The sequence below is a fragment of the Homalodisca vitripennis genome, chromosome 7 (genome assembly GCF_021130785.1).
Source record: "Homalodisca vitripennis isolate AUS2020 chromosome 7, UT_GWSS_2.1, whole genome shotgun sequence".
NCBI lineage: Eukaryota > Metazoa > Arthropoda > Insecta > Hemiptera > Cicadellidae > Homalodisca > Homalodisca vitripennis.
Genome location: NC_060213.1, coordinates 140,699,353 through 140,712,436, shown reverse-complemented (window position 1 = coordinate 140,712,436; position 13,084 = coordinate 140,699,353). Strand labels below are relative to the sequence as shown.

Below are 13,084 nucleotides of genomic sequence, written 5' to 3'. Positions count from 1 at the left end.
GTTATTGGTACCAGTTCCACCAACATAACCACTGCAGAAACAAAATTTACCTCGATTGGCATACAAAATAGAAATGATGCCAGCCTACTGAGTGATGTATAAGCTTCAATGAAACTCAGTCAAACTTTAATGAAACTCGGACGTGCACTCATAAACTCATTCTTGTTTACTTAGAAATGAAGTTTCATTAAAAATTAAAAATATTGTGACATATTTCTCAAGATATCTTGCCACAAAATACTTTTACATTTTTGTTTATTCAGTCAGGTTTCATTGCAGTTTTAAAATAATACATTTTCCGGTGATATACAAAGGGTTCTGCAAGGCAAGAGTGTGCTGAAACCAATCTTGTCTCCAACTATTAACACTATTAACTTTCTACTCTAGTACTGTTTTCTGATAATTTAAGAATAAGCTAAGTGTGTGTATATGTTACATGTTAAAATTTCACATGATTGTATTCAGTTCTTCGAGGAGGTCCAATCTTAATAGGAATAACAACCAAGGTGACAAAAAAAGGAAAAAAAAGAAAAGAAAAAAAAACAAGCCAGCATAGCCAAGAGCTGAGACTTAAAAAAGAATAAAAAAAACTCAGTTCTTTGTTTGAAAAAATAAAAAGTTTGTTTTTGCCGATGGAATGATTGTGAAGAAAACAGGATTTTTCCGGATATTTGTCAATGTTCAGTGATACAAAACATCAGTAACAGTACGTTTCGAGATCTTCAATACGATCTCTTCTGCAGGTAAATACTCAGCTTGTTCACAAATTCTTTTCACAAGTATTTATTCTTTTACTTTCTCGTTGACATCATGGCTACCCTTAAGACGAAAGTAAAATGTTTGCTAACGCTCAGCAGCTAAATCCCATGGTGAAAGTATAAACTAATCTTAATGCAAAATTTGAAGTGTACAGGAGAGTTCGGTTCGAGATACCGTGCTGGTGGACAGGCATGAAACTTACAACTTCTTGAGTTGGCACAATATCGTTAAAGTTCGGTACGTATACAGATCTTAATTTACTAAGATGAATTCTCTGTTTGTTAGTTTACTTCCTCGCCTTTACAAAGGAAAAAAATAATTTTCTTCACTATCCGTAGGTATATGTATGTACCTTTCATGCAAGCATGTGTAGGACGTTTGTACCGGGGAGATTTACACGTGCGTGCGTGTGATTACGCGATACATGTACCTAAATGATCTGCATAAACTAAATGAATACATGTAGTTTTTCTGATGATTCTGATGTGGTACCTTTGGTCACTATATTCTCTTGACGTGTTACTATAGACACATCCTCTACGTAGTTTATTACCAAACACTATTCTGAAATGTATATATTAAGTTTTGTTATATTTTCCGTTAATCTTGCCAAATCAGGTTACCTTACGTTGACTAGTAAAGGTTTTACTAGCTTTTTATACCGGTGGCAAAAACCTCTTTGTCTTAATGTTTCAGCCAATTTCCTACAAAATTGTTTGACTTCCTGTTTATACTGGAACTTCTTTCGACTTAATGGCTCTTTCGGTAGACCAAACAAATGGAAATCACATGGTGCTAAATCGGAGCTGGTAGTACCACCTAGCTTATTTTTTCTAAGGTTTCACGGTCCATCATTAGGAAGACGTGGTTAGTCTTGTTGGAGAATCACATATGTCCGCTAAGATCTAGGACGTTCTTCTCTCTTTTTTGTCTTATCCCAAAGCATATCTGAGTAGTACTGGTTGTTTTTTCTTCGAGAGAATCACAAAAAACTAAATCTTCAGGGTTCCCAATACCGTCAACATTGCTTTTCTTACTCGTGCAATTAGTGAGTCGACCATTCTTGAACTTCTGTAACCAATTGTAAATACTTCTCAACCTTCACCATATACTTTAGTCATTCTATATTTATTATCTAGAATAATATTCTATTTATTATCTGGTCTTTCATCTTCAGGGGAGTCGGATATACAGGGTGTACATAAAGTCCTGCACGGGTATAATACTTTCTAAACGATAACAGATAAATAAACAAGATTTGGTACATCAATACTACACCTAAAAATCTACTTTTTGAAGGAACTATCAGTTTTCTGTAATATCATGGGGACGTCCCGCAAGGAGTCAGAAGGAAATCTTAAATAGGAGTATAGGTCAATATGGACATCATTTTAAAGGGATTATCTAGCAGAGTTTAATGCCGCAAACCGCACTCAAAAAGATTGATCCAGTACAAAATGGCGGCTGTTCAAAGATTTTACTTGGTTACATTTTATTAGTAGCCATAACCCCAGTAAAGGACAACTGCAACCAAACGAATACTGCAGCTAACTACTACATTATGATTGTCAGTTGTACAGAAGTGAATTATGACATTAGTTATCCTCAAGGGTTACAAATTTGGTCCTAATATATTGATAACGGGGAAAACCTGATAACAGTAACAATTAGAAATCTCAGCGACCTATGACGATCGGAAACACTTCCTGTTTTCATAAAGTGTTGAACAGTTCTCCCTACAGTTGTTCTAGAAATTGGCTGCCTCTCGTGAAAGTAGTCATTAAATAAATGGCATGCTTCCTCGTGTGATCGTCTGTTATTTCCCCAACCAACCATCATAAGAAGTGTTATACGTTCACATTCGTCAAGCGACATAGTGTAGTTGAAGAACTACAAGCAATACGACAAACTCTTTTGTACTAAAGCGCACTGATAAAATGGATGGACAGCACTACTAAAACAAGAAAACTAGAATAGCCTACTATGAATAGACTGGCAAATAGGAAAGTCCTAACTGCGACCCAAAGATAAGAGATTTCTAAGTGTTACTGTTATCAGGTTTTCCCCGTTATCAATATATTAGGACCAAATTTGTAACACATTGAGGATAACTAATGTCATAATTCACTTCTGTACAACTGACAAGCATAATGTAGTAGTTAGCTGCAGTATTCGTTTGGTTGCAGTTTTGCTTTACTGGGGTTATGGCTACTAATAAAATGTAACCAAGTAAAATCTTTGAACAGCCGCCATTTTGTACTGGATCAATCTTTTTGACTGCGGTTTGCGGCATTAAACTCTGCTAGATAATCCCTTTAAAATGATGTCCATATTGACCTATGCTCCTATTTAAGATTTCCTTCTGACTCCTTGCGGGACGTCCCCATGATATTACAGAAAACTGATAGTTCCTTCAAAAAGTAGATTTTTAGGTCTAGTATTGATGTACCAAATCTTGTTTATTTATCTGTTATCGTTCAGAAAATATTATACCTGTGCAGGACTTTATGTACACCCTGTATATACAGGGTGGGTTTTTTAAAGTGATCCAATAGCTAACTTTTTAATTACATGACTTAGCACCACACTTTAAATTTTGAACTTGCTCAATTTTAAGTTTCACTCAGGAATACACTTTCAAATTTTTTGAAGATGGTCGCCATTTTCCAATATGGTGGCCAACTTTAAAATCTTTTATGGAACACCCTGTATTTTATGTTGTTTTTAGATTCTACTCTAAAAAATAAAACCTTTTTGTACTTGAGAGTTTTTCCATATCTCTAATGGCTACGTGGACTGGAAGTTTTCATAATTTTTTCCAATATGGCGCCCAACTTTAAAATCTTTTATGGAACACCCTGTATTTTATGTTGTTTTTAGATTCTACTCTACAAAATAAGACATTTTTGCTTCTGAAAGTTTTTCTATATCTCTAATGGTTCAGGAGCTACGTGGACTAAAAGTTTTCACCATCAGTTCGAAAAAATCCGAAAACTTCCATTAGAGATATGGAAAAACTCTCAAGTACAAAAAGGTTTTATTTTTTAGAGTAGAATCTAAAAACAACATAAAATACAGGGTGTTCCATAAAAGATTTTAAAGTTGGGCGCCATATTGGAAAATGGCGGCCATCTTCAAAAAAATTTGAAAGTGTATTCCTGAGTGAAACTTAAAATTGAGCAAGTTCCAAATTTAAAGTGTGGTGCTAAGTTATGTAATTAAAAAGTTAGCTATTGGATCACTTTAAAAAACTCACCCTGTATATATATATTAATCAATGCTAATTTGGCTCAACTTAAAATATATACTCTTCATAAACAATACAAAGTAAATGTTTAAACTTTGTTTAGTAGACATTTATGTAGGTTTAACCATGAGGATTTTCCATTTGCTCTAGGAATATATTTTTTAATTCAACTCAAACAGTTGTAAAAAAATACTAAAAACCCATTTTATGGCTTGAGCATAAAACATAAATAACGATTCTCTAAATACCCCTGTTTGTTAAACCTCTGTACGAAAAATGCAACTTTCGGAAAATGCCATTAAAGTCAATACCCTCGACCATCTTACACTATACTTCAAAATTTTCATACTTTAGTGCATAGCAGATCTACTGTCTCGTACTCATCTTGCAGTTGCCTTGCTCTCAAACTTACCTTTTTCAATATCTTCGATGGCCTTTCTCGTAGCTTATTTATCCTTGACCTGTAAGACTCTTCCAACTCTTACTCAGTTTATTCCGAGAACAACAATTCCCATATGCTGTAAACCTTACAACTCATAATATCTCCATAGTTAAAATAACCAATATCATCATACACTCCAACTTGTTACATGGTTTTCATTACAAAAGTGTGTTTGGGTAAACGAGCTCAAATCGTATTATTTAGTGACTCATTTGGAATCTTTATAAAGACCTATAGTTCTGTTGCAGATAAATCCTTATGGGCTTAATTATATTTGGCTTAGCTTAGTCATCAGAATAGAGTAACTCCACTTAGAGTTTGTAAGAAGCTTTATAAATAATCCTTCATCACTAAATAATTTGTATGTGCTTCGCTAAATAATGTATATTAAATCATATTAATCATAATTGCATACTATAAGTCTTAAATAAAAACCAAAAAGTTTCAAAATAGTTTAAAAAACTAAGTTTTTTTACTCATTAGGTTATTCGACTTTCCTTCGGCAATTCAAAAACGAATTGCAAGAGTTGTTCCATCAATGTAGAATTTGTAAGTGGACTTTACATCGTTAAACGTAATGTTTATGTTATGAGCACAACTTGACATCATTTGATCAGGACTTGCCCCAGTGATGCCAACCTAAATCCTTATAAAAGTCTTTCTATCAACAGTTTTCTCCAGATCCATGTCTCTCCGTAATTATATAACGTATTCACGTTAGTGCAAGCATGGAACAACAATACAGCCCTAAACAGTGCTTTACTTGAATCTCTATTGAAAAATTGAAAAATAGGAAAATTCTTTTGTAGTTTTATTAACATTTATTTTTACATTGAAAACTATTTTCAACAACAATTTAATTAGTTATGTTTAAAGAATACATTAGGCAAAATCATATAAATTAATAAGAAATGTTATTCTGTAACAAAATCAAGTGAATACACATTTCTGACATTAGTTTATACAGGCGTCATTATACTAAATTTTACATTCCATATGAATAGGACAATATTAAAAGAAACACTGTACCATGAAACACCTAGATTGACTAGTTGGATTGGGTCCTAAATTGAATCATAATCACCAGGTAGGTAGTCACTGCTGCTGTTATTGATGTCAAAGTTTGTCTATTGATCTGGAAAAATCCTGCTGCAGAGAATTCCACGGGTGTATAGGCCAACTGTAGCAAAAACGACCTCAACTCTTCTCTTAGCTCTGAGCCCAAGTCCAGGTTCATGAGTTGGCGGATGAGAGGAGCAGTGTCGCCGGCAGCCTCTGAGACAGCAGCGCTTGAGACAGCGACCAGCACCAGGAAGGTGACGAAGTAGAAGATGGCAGATGCGATAGTGCAGGTGTTCATCGCGTCTGTCTCGCCAATACTGACCAAGAAGAAGTATAAAGATTGAGTTATGTTGATAAATGTATAATATATCGAGGTTAGTAGGAGGTAACCGTAGAAGTCGTTGGCTTGGTAAACGGTGTCGCATAAGAGATGGTAGGCACTCATGAGGGAATTTACCTTCTTTCCGGAGAGACGATCCTGCCTGATGCGCACACATTGCGGGTTCTGGTGAACAGTAGGTCCTAAGCATCGGGTGAGCACTTCCAATCTGATCCTGTCATTGACGAGCCTGAACCTTCTGGTGATGCCGTAGGCAACTTGTTGGAAATGGATTAACAGACCAACTTGTCCGCAGAATACAACAACGAAAAGGACGTTTGCCATAACAGTTCTGACGAAGAGTTCAGGATCAGCTTCCAAGTACATGTAAATGTTTGCTTCTTGTATTATTATTGTAGTAGCCGTGGAAAGGACGACTATCGGCAAGTTCACTGTTGTGCAAGTCTCGGGTGTTCCAAGTTGCAAGTCGTGGTCGATCTTCTCTAGAGTGGTGCAGACTTCCAGAAACTTAGGGTACTTAAGGGCGTAGCTGGTGAACACCACGAGTCCCGTCAGTATGGTACTCCCAACGGCCAGAGTTTCAGCAAGAACAGAGATGCTGGGCTCTGACTTAGGGAATATTGGTAAGGAATTGCCCATGCATGTCATATAAAGTTCATAACTTGTAAACCCTACTTGTAGTAAACACAGAGCGAAACCCCACCAGAACACTGCTGAAGAAAATACGAGTCTGGATGCTCCAGCAGACCCCGGCGCGTATTTCAGAGGGAAACCCTATGAACACTTGGCAATACAAAAGGGCCCTTTTTGAGAGAACACGCATTCTGATACAATGTGGTATTGCAGTGCTTAACACTGAGTTGGTGCCGTAAAGACGATTAATGTTCCGTATATCATTCAAGTGAAGATGAGATAAATCTCCTGATCTGCAAGACTTTGGAGTTGATTCAGGAAGAAGATTTTCATCCTCCAAGTGATTATAAACTGTGCCATTTGTAAACCATCAAACTCTCACGGTCGGATTCAAGTTCACTGAATTTGTGTTACAGTAGAAATCAAACAATAATACCGTTCTTATATATACCAACAAACCGGTTTTTTTTTTAACTAATATATGCGAAGATACTATGGACAGGTGTCTCTCCTTGCGAAGATTGCGCAAGCAACTACACTACTGAAATACATCTCGTAATGTTTGTTGAAAAGCAATCACAGATAGTCAAAAGCTTTGTTCCCGACACTTCTAATATTTTAGGGTACTTCACATTGACAGGTTAGACAGTAACAGGTGCAAAAATGTATTTGAATAATGGCACACAATCAAATAGCAATGACATTAGTGCATTTTGCCAAAGAGTCTAAGCTGCTCAAGTTGCAATAACAATGTACTAAGATGATTAAGTTTCTATTTTAATCGCTGAACTGTTTGCACGTATTGTTTTTATGCACAAGGTGGATGTGAATAGTGACCAAAACAATAAATAAGTAGTGGTACCATTATAGACTGGCAAAGCTAAATTTAATTTGATTAACAGGCAAAGAATACAAAACCATTACATGTTTCTATATATTAAATTTTTCATATTTTATGAATATAGTTTAACGATGGTTTTAATATAACACATAAAATTAGTAACGTTTTCGTAAAACTTTCGGTGCCTTTAACGAAGACATAATTGGCTGAGCGTTAGCGAAGCCAATTACTTTGATGTTGGAAAAATAGAAATTTTGTCTGTCTGTACGCACGATATCTATGAAACTATACCAATATATTGTTATCGATACTAGTATGATGACAATGATGACAAGTAATCACATTTCGATGCAGCTTACCTACTGAGATAAAAGGACAAGCGTATTCTACTGGATTTTGAAAACATTCGGGCCAACACATTCCACCATACCAAGTAAAACTATCCGGAAACACTAACTAGCTGTGTCAGCTGTGAACACTAGCCGAAATTCTGGGAATCCATCCACACAATCCACGTGGACTTTCACAGGCACATCTCCCCAAATGGTCCAAACCTCAGAGGCTTTCCACTCTCAACACTCGATGAATAGACTGTATGTATATAGTTAAATTGTTGATAATGAGCTGGTAAAATATGGCGTCAAGAATGTTGATACTTTAATATAAAGTGGGATAGTAAATACGTATGTACTGAATGCTATAAATTGAAAATAAATTCATAAAGGGTTTTCTCGTGGTTGATGGTAATATACGTGTTTTCTCAAACAAAAATGCACAAAAATATGTTATTCAAGGGACTAGAGCAAGCTCTAAGAATATTGACGTTTACAACCGACCGATACAATCAAACCAATCAATGTATGGACAGTACATTAAGTTTCACAGTTATAGCAATTTCTAAAATTCGTAATTCATAAAGTTATTTTATTGACTAGCTCGAGTAAAATAATGTTACGCGATAGTCAAACTTACCCATGTATTTGGATTTCTGCATTTTAAACATAGCCTTGTCTTCATGAAAGCTAACATTCATCCCCCAAATTTGCCAGTCATACATTTACAGTACTTTTCAGTTCGGTGGGTCCGAATAAGTTTGTACAAAATATTTGTAAAAGTTTTGAAGAAATCCTATGATTGTTTAATGTGATGTAAAGTATTTGTGTATTTTATATAATAGTACGATGGCTCTTTTAAGATTGAATATGGCATTATTGCCACAATTCTTGGATTCTAAAGTTATGTGCAATCAAATTTTGCACTAAGATCGACTGTTTTTGTTTAAAACTATAGTCGGAAAATAATTCAAACCCAAAACCATTCTGAATTAATTAGCAATAGAATTAATCATGGCCGTACTATTCAATAGAATTCATCTTAATTTTAGAAAATTAGCTGATTATTTGTGGAAAACAGTTGAAAAGCTTATATAAAAGAATAGAAATTATCACTGATACCGAAATAATCGAGGTTTCATTTATGTTGATATAATTACCTGAGGTTATGAATTAAACATTCAGGTGTGGGCAGATAAGCTAAGGAACGTATCTGTACACTGGTATATTTGCGTGGGCTGGTGAATACAATGGTGGTGGGTGGTGGAGGTGGGATGGCGACCGTGACGTCATTGAAGATCGACATTTCATTCACTTCTGCCAAGTTGCCGTTGCTAGGTTACATCCTGGCGTTTAGTTTTGTCAAGCGTCCTTTCCCTCTGCAACTGCAATAATTATGAATGAACGGATTTTGTTTCATAACCAATGAATGCCAAAATTTTGCTATATATCAATCATATCCTATTTTTTTTTTCTTTCTGAGCAAGAGTTATAACCCACTCCACCCAAGATGATTGCGAAGGAAAAGAAAATTCAGATGGTGGAAAATCTGAGTGAGAACAACGCAGGACACAAACCCTTCCTTGAGTTTACTCGAGAAGGAGAGCCGACTTTCTTTTAAGACTTCAAGGGCCACTGGCCTGTGCGAGGATCTTATCAAACAGAATAAGCGGATGAGTCGATTTAGTGCAAGTCCAATGGTCCTGATAAGAAGTGCTTCGGTTCCGATTTCTTTTTGCGCCATCCAACTCACATCCAAAGTCCGATGTCCTAGAACACTCGGCCATCGACTGTTCCACTGGTTTAACACACTTATTTATAAATTAAATTATTTGTGCCTTTATAAATACGTTAATATCATCGTAATTAACCGTTATCGATCTCTACGTTGAGGTTTTTTGTTCTTTTAGGTCAAGAAGCTTATAAATTGCACTTATGAATTGCATTTCATTTTATAAGAACCTTAGCGCTGTTTCCGGAGTGACCAGATATTTAGGTTGGGTGAGGTTGGGGGGGTAGGGCCTTCTATCGAGACCTACGAGGAAGGATTAAGGCATTATTCTCAATGACATGTCTACACGGAAGAAGAGGAGGCCAGCTCTGAATCAGCATATCCAGTCAAAGAAGGCAGGGTGTGGCACAACCCCCTTGAAACTATTAAGAACCTCTGGTATTTAGGGAACAAAGCCCACCAACTCCTGTAATCATCTCTCGCAGTAGACTAGACCTATCGAACTACCCTTGCAACGTAGAATCTCAACATTAGCGGTTAGTGATGTGCCGCTCCTGGACATCCATAAGGTTGCCCAGATTTAAGTGACATCGGTTTTTGCTGTGCCCAGTAGTGGGTTCAACTGGAAGGTATAAACCAGCCAGAAGTGATCCCTGATGGATGCGTTGAGGTGTTACTAGGAGGAAAACGTCTCCATAATATAAATGGCCAACCTTTCAAATATAATGAGCAGAGTAACACTGAGCACCAACAAAATTCATGTCTTCAACAATTCTATTTACAGCCATGACGAAATCTTGACTGAGTAAAGCTACATTTTTAGTAGATTAAAATTGCTGTCGTCCAGCAAGATGCTTGATTCAATCCACATCCACCAGAAGAGATTCACAAAAAGACAGCGACAAAGATGGCCAAAAAGAACTCTTTGCGTCATTTCCACTTCAGAGACACTTAAACTAAAATTAGCTCTGCTTGATTAACCCAACAGCCATCTAGTATAATCTGGTTGAAGAGGTGTTCTCATGGTCCCATCAGCTGCACTAAGCGGAAGATAAATGGATCTAAACTCAGGCATAGTACCATGAAAAGCATTGGATCTCTAAGATTGGCTTCATCGTGATGGAACACGTACAAGACAATCACATCAAAGTTAAGAAGTATGGTTTTATTGAATTCCTCCGCTTTCTCCCACGAATTTAAATGGTTTTGGTCTATAACACATAATCCACTTTAAGTGTGATAATGTTTGAGTATTTTTAAGGTTCGTTAAAAGTTTTATATGCTGCCATTGAGAAGGTTTTTGAACGTTTTATTTGTACTTTGAATTTTTGCATCCCTTATGAGTTTCCTTTTATATTTTTCTTCAGTTAATGGACTTTGTTTTGAACAAAATTTTAATAAAGATTTAAATTTTTGTTACTTATTAATAAATGTGTCAGGCGATCCAGTTATTTTTATTGATTGATTCTTAAACATTTCTAAAAAGAAACAGAAATCATTGAAATAAACATTGTGTGCTGATCGATACAGTTTTTGTCGGTACATTGAATATAGTGAAAAAGAAGTCGAAATTTTATTTTTTGATTAACTTAAATCATTATTGTCATTAGTTACAAGTACATTCATAACAAAGCAAATACTTAAAATCTGTTCTTTTTGCAGAAAAGGGTACGCGTCCAGAAAAGGGAGATCGTTATTGAACTTCTACCTCCTTGGTTAGACGAATGGAGGGATAAATTGTATTTATGTGGGACAAAACATCCTTTAGTTTAGTATTTCTATGAGGGTAGAGGATGGAGATGTCATCCACGTCTATCCATCAGATCCTCAGTTTGAATCGAGTTAAAGCCAGGGCTTTTTGGCCAAATTCTTCCATGAAGATATCGGCAAAAATGGGCAACAGAGCCTACCCATTTTCATTCTCTTAGTTTTTTCCCCTTGACGATAAACTTTACCCTCTAATAAAAAGTAGTTATATTGAGTGTATATTTCTCAGTTTCATAATTACGTTGATTGTTTTATCTTTTATTCAATGATTTTAAGTGATTCTGGAACTGGTACATTGGTGAATATGCAATCAATGACAACTAGTTTATCGGTTTCAGCCAATAGACTTTTCAAAGTTTTTAATTTTTTTATAAAAGGCAGTCTGCGGTAAAAATAGTGTTAGGACGGCCAAGAGGACATATGATATTTCCTTACTAATTACGGCGAATTCCGAGAACTAATTATTGGCCCCAGAGGAGTCCCAGGTTGTTTATTATATTAATGTTTTTATTATTGGCTAGTAACTTCTCAAAACCATATTATTATAACAGTACATTTGTTAATAACAAATCCCATATTTGTTTGATACATTACGTTCCCTTTTTAGTTCTTTAATCAGAATCGGCTTAATTTCGACTGACGACTGACATCAATTTATTTACTAATTCGGTGTACGAAACCTTGAGTAATTTCCTTTTAAAGAGACGGGGTTCCCGATGTAGGCTATTACTTTTGCTACCAATATTACTAATCCATTTATACACCTCTGACCTTTCTATTTTGTTGCAGGTTGCCTCTTCAGCCCCGCCCTGTGTATCCCTGAAGTGGAATGGTGCTTCAACGGTACGTACTTCTCTTGTTCTATGCATTATAACAACCTAAATCAGAGTTAAATATACATCTTTTAGCTATGAAACCTTATTTATTTGAGTTTGGAAATGATTCAATAATTTACTCTTGAATACCTAAGTTCCTGATATTTCCTGAACAATTGCCTGCTTAGAAATTCATCAAACTACACTGTTCATCTCTCGAATCGGAATAAAGGCAGACCTCGCGATTCCATGATTCCACATCGTTTTCTGCTTACGTAAAGATGGTCGTGTTGCTTGTAGAATATTTCATGTTTAGATGAAATGGAAAACATGAAAGAATTAACCAAAAGTCGTTTTTAAAACAACAATCTAAATTGAAAAACATTCCTTTTTTATTTTCTGGTTATCTTCAGTTGTGAGTAGGGTCTCGACTTCTCCTCACTCCTTGTCTCCACCTACCCATTCCTCAATGGCGACCAGTTGAAACTGTTCAAAGCTATCAGGAGCATTTCCTCGAGCCCTGATTCTTGTTCTTAAGACAACCCTAACTGTGTTCTGCTGGATTCAGGTCTGGTTGTGCAGGGCCACACCTTCCGCGTGGACATTCGTGATAAAATGTATGAACCAATTGAATGGAATATTTAAAGTGCAATTAACAATGTATCTGTAAACGTTTGCAGATTCATCATAAACCTTTGTTAACATTTCCCACACTTACATACATTTTATTTAATTTCTCACACAAAATTTGGTACAAATTATTTAATCAATTTTTTATCAAACGAAAATCGCTGAGTTCATAAAAGATGTCAGCTTTAGCATCTGTCACTGAAACAGTAAACAATGAATACAGCTGGAAATGTTATTATACTTCAGGAGCATAAGTACCAACGTAATAAAAAAAATCTCGACAGTCCAACTCGACTCTCCAAACCCATGAAACTAAAAATTCCCGTTACTTTTTGAGCACGCCTCGTATTCTGTGAAACACCGCTTATTTTTACTACTGTATATTTGTTACATAAATTTCTACAAAATTATAATAATGGAAATTCAATTAAAAATGCTCTTTTTCTTCGAGCGTTTTCAAATACATTTGTTTAGAAAAGTAATT

The 13,084-nt window shown here is 35.7% G+C and overlaps 2 protein-coding genes across 2 annotated transcripts in view; one reads left to right on the top strand and one right to left on the bottom strand.

The window, feature by feature from the left end:
• Positions 1–13,084, top strand: part of LOC124366432 (receptor-type tyrosine-protein phosphatase N2) — a 317,729-nt gene that overhangs the window by 120,047 nt on the left and 184,598 nt on the right. The window contains exon 3 of the mRNA XM_046822981.1: positions 11,945–11,998. Coding sequence (XP_046678937.1) covers positions 11,945–11,998 — 54 coding nt within the window. The remainder of the gene's footprint in view (positions 1–11,944; positions 11,999–13,084) is intronic.
• On the bottom strand, positions 5,361–6,618 carry LOC124366434 (gustatory receptor for sugar taste 43a-like). The gene has a single exon (XM_046822982.1). It carries the CDS (start codon positions 6,496–6,498, stop codon positions 5,497–5,499), a length of 1,002 nt encoding a protein of 333 aa, XP_046678938.1. The 5' UTR covers positions 6,499–6,618; the 3' UTR covers positions 5,361–5,496.

Coding starts and splice junctions, on each gene's coding strand:
- LOC124366434 (XM_046822982.1), bottom strand. CDS start 6,498: ATGACATGCATGGGCAATTCCTTACCAATATTCCCTAAGTCAGAGCCC.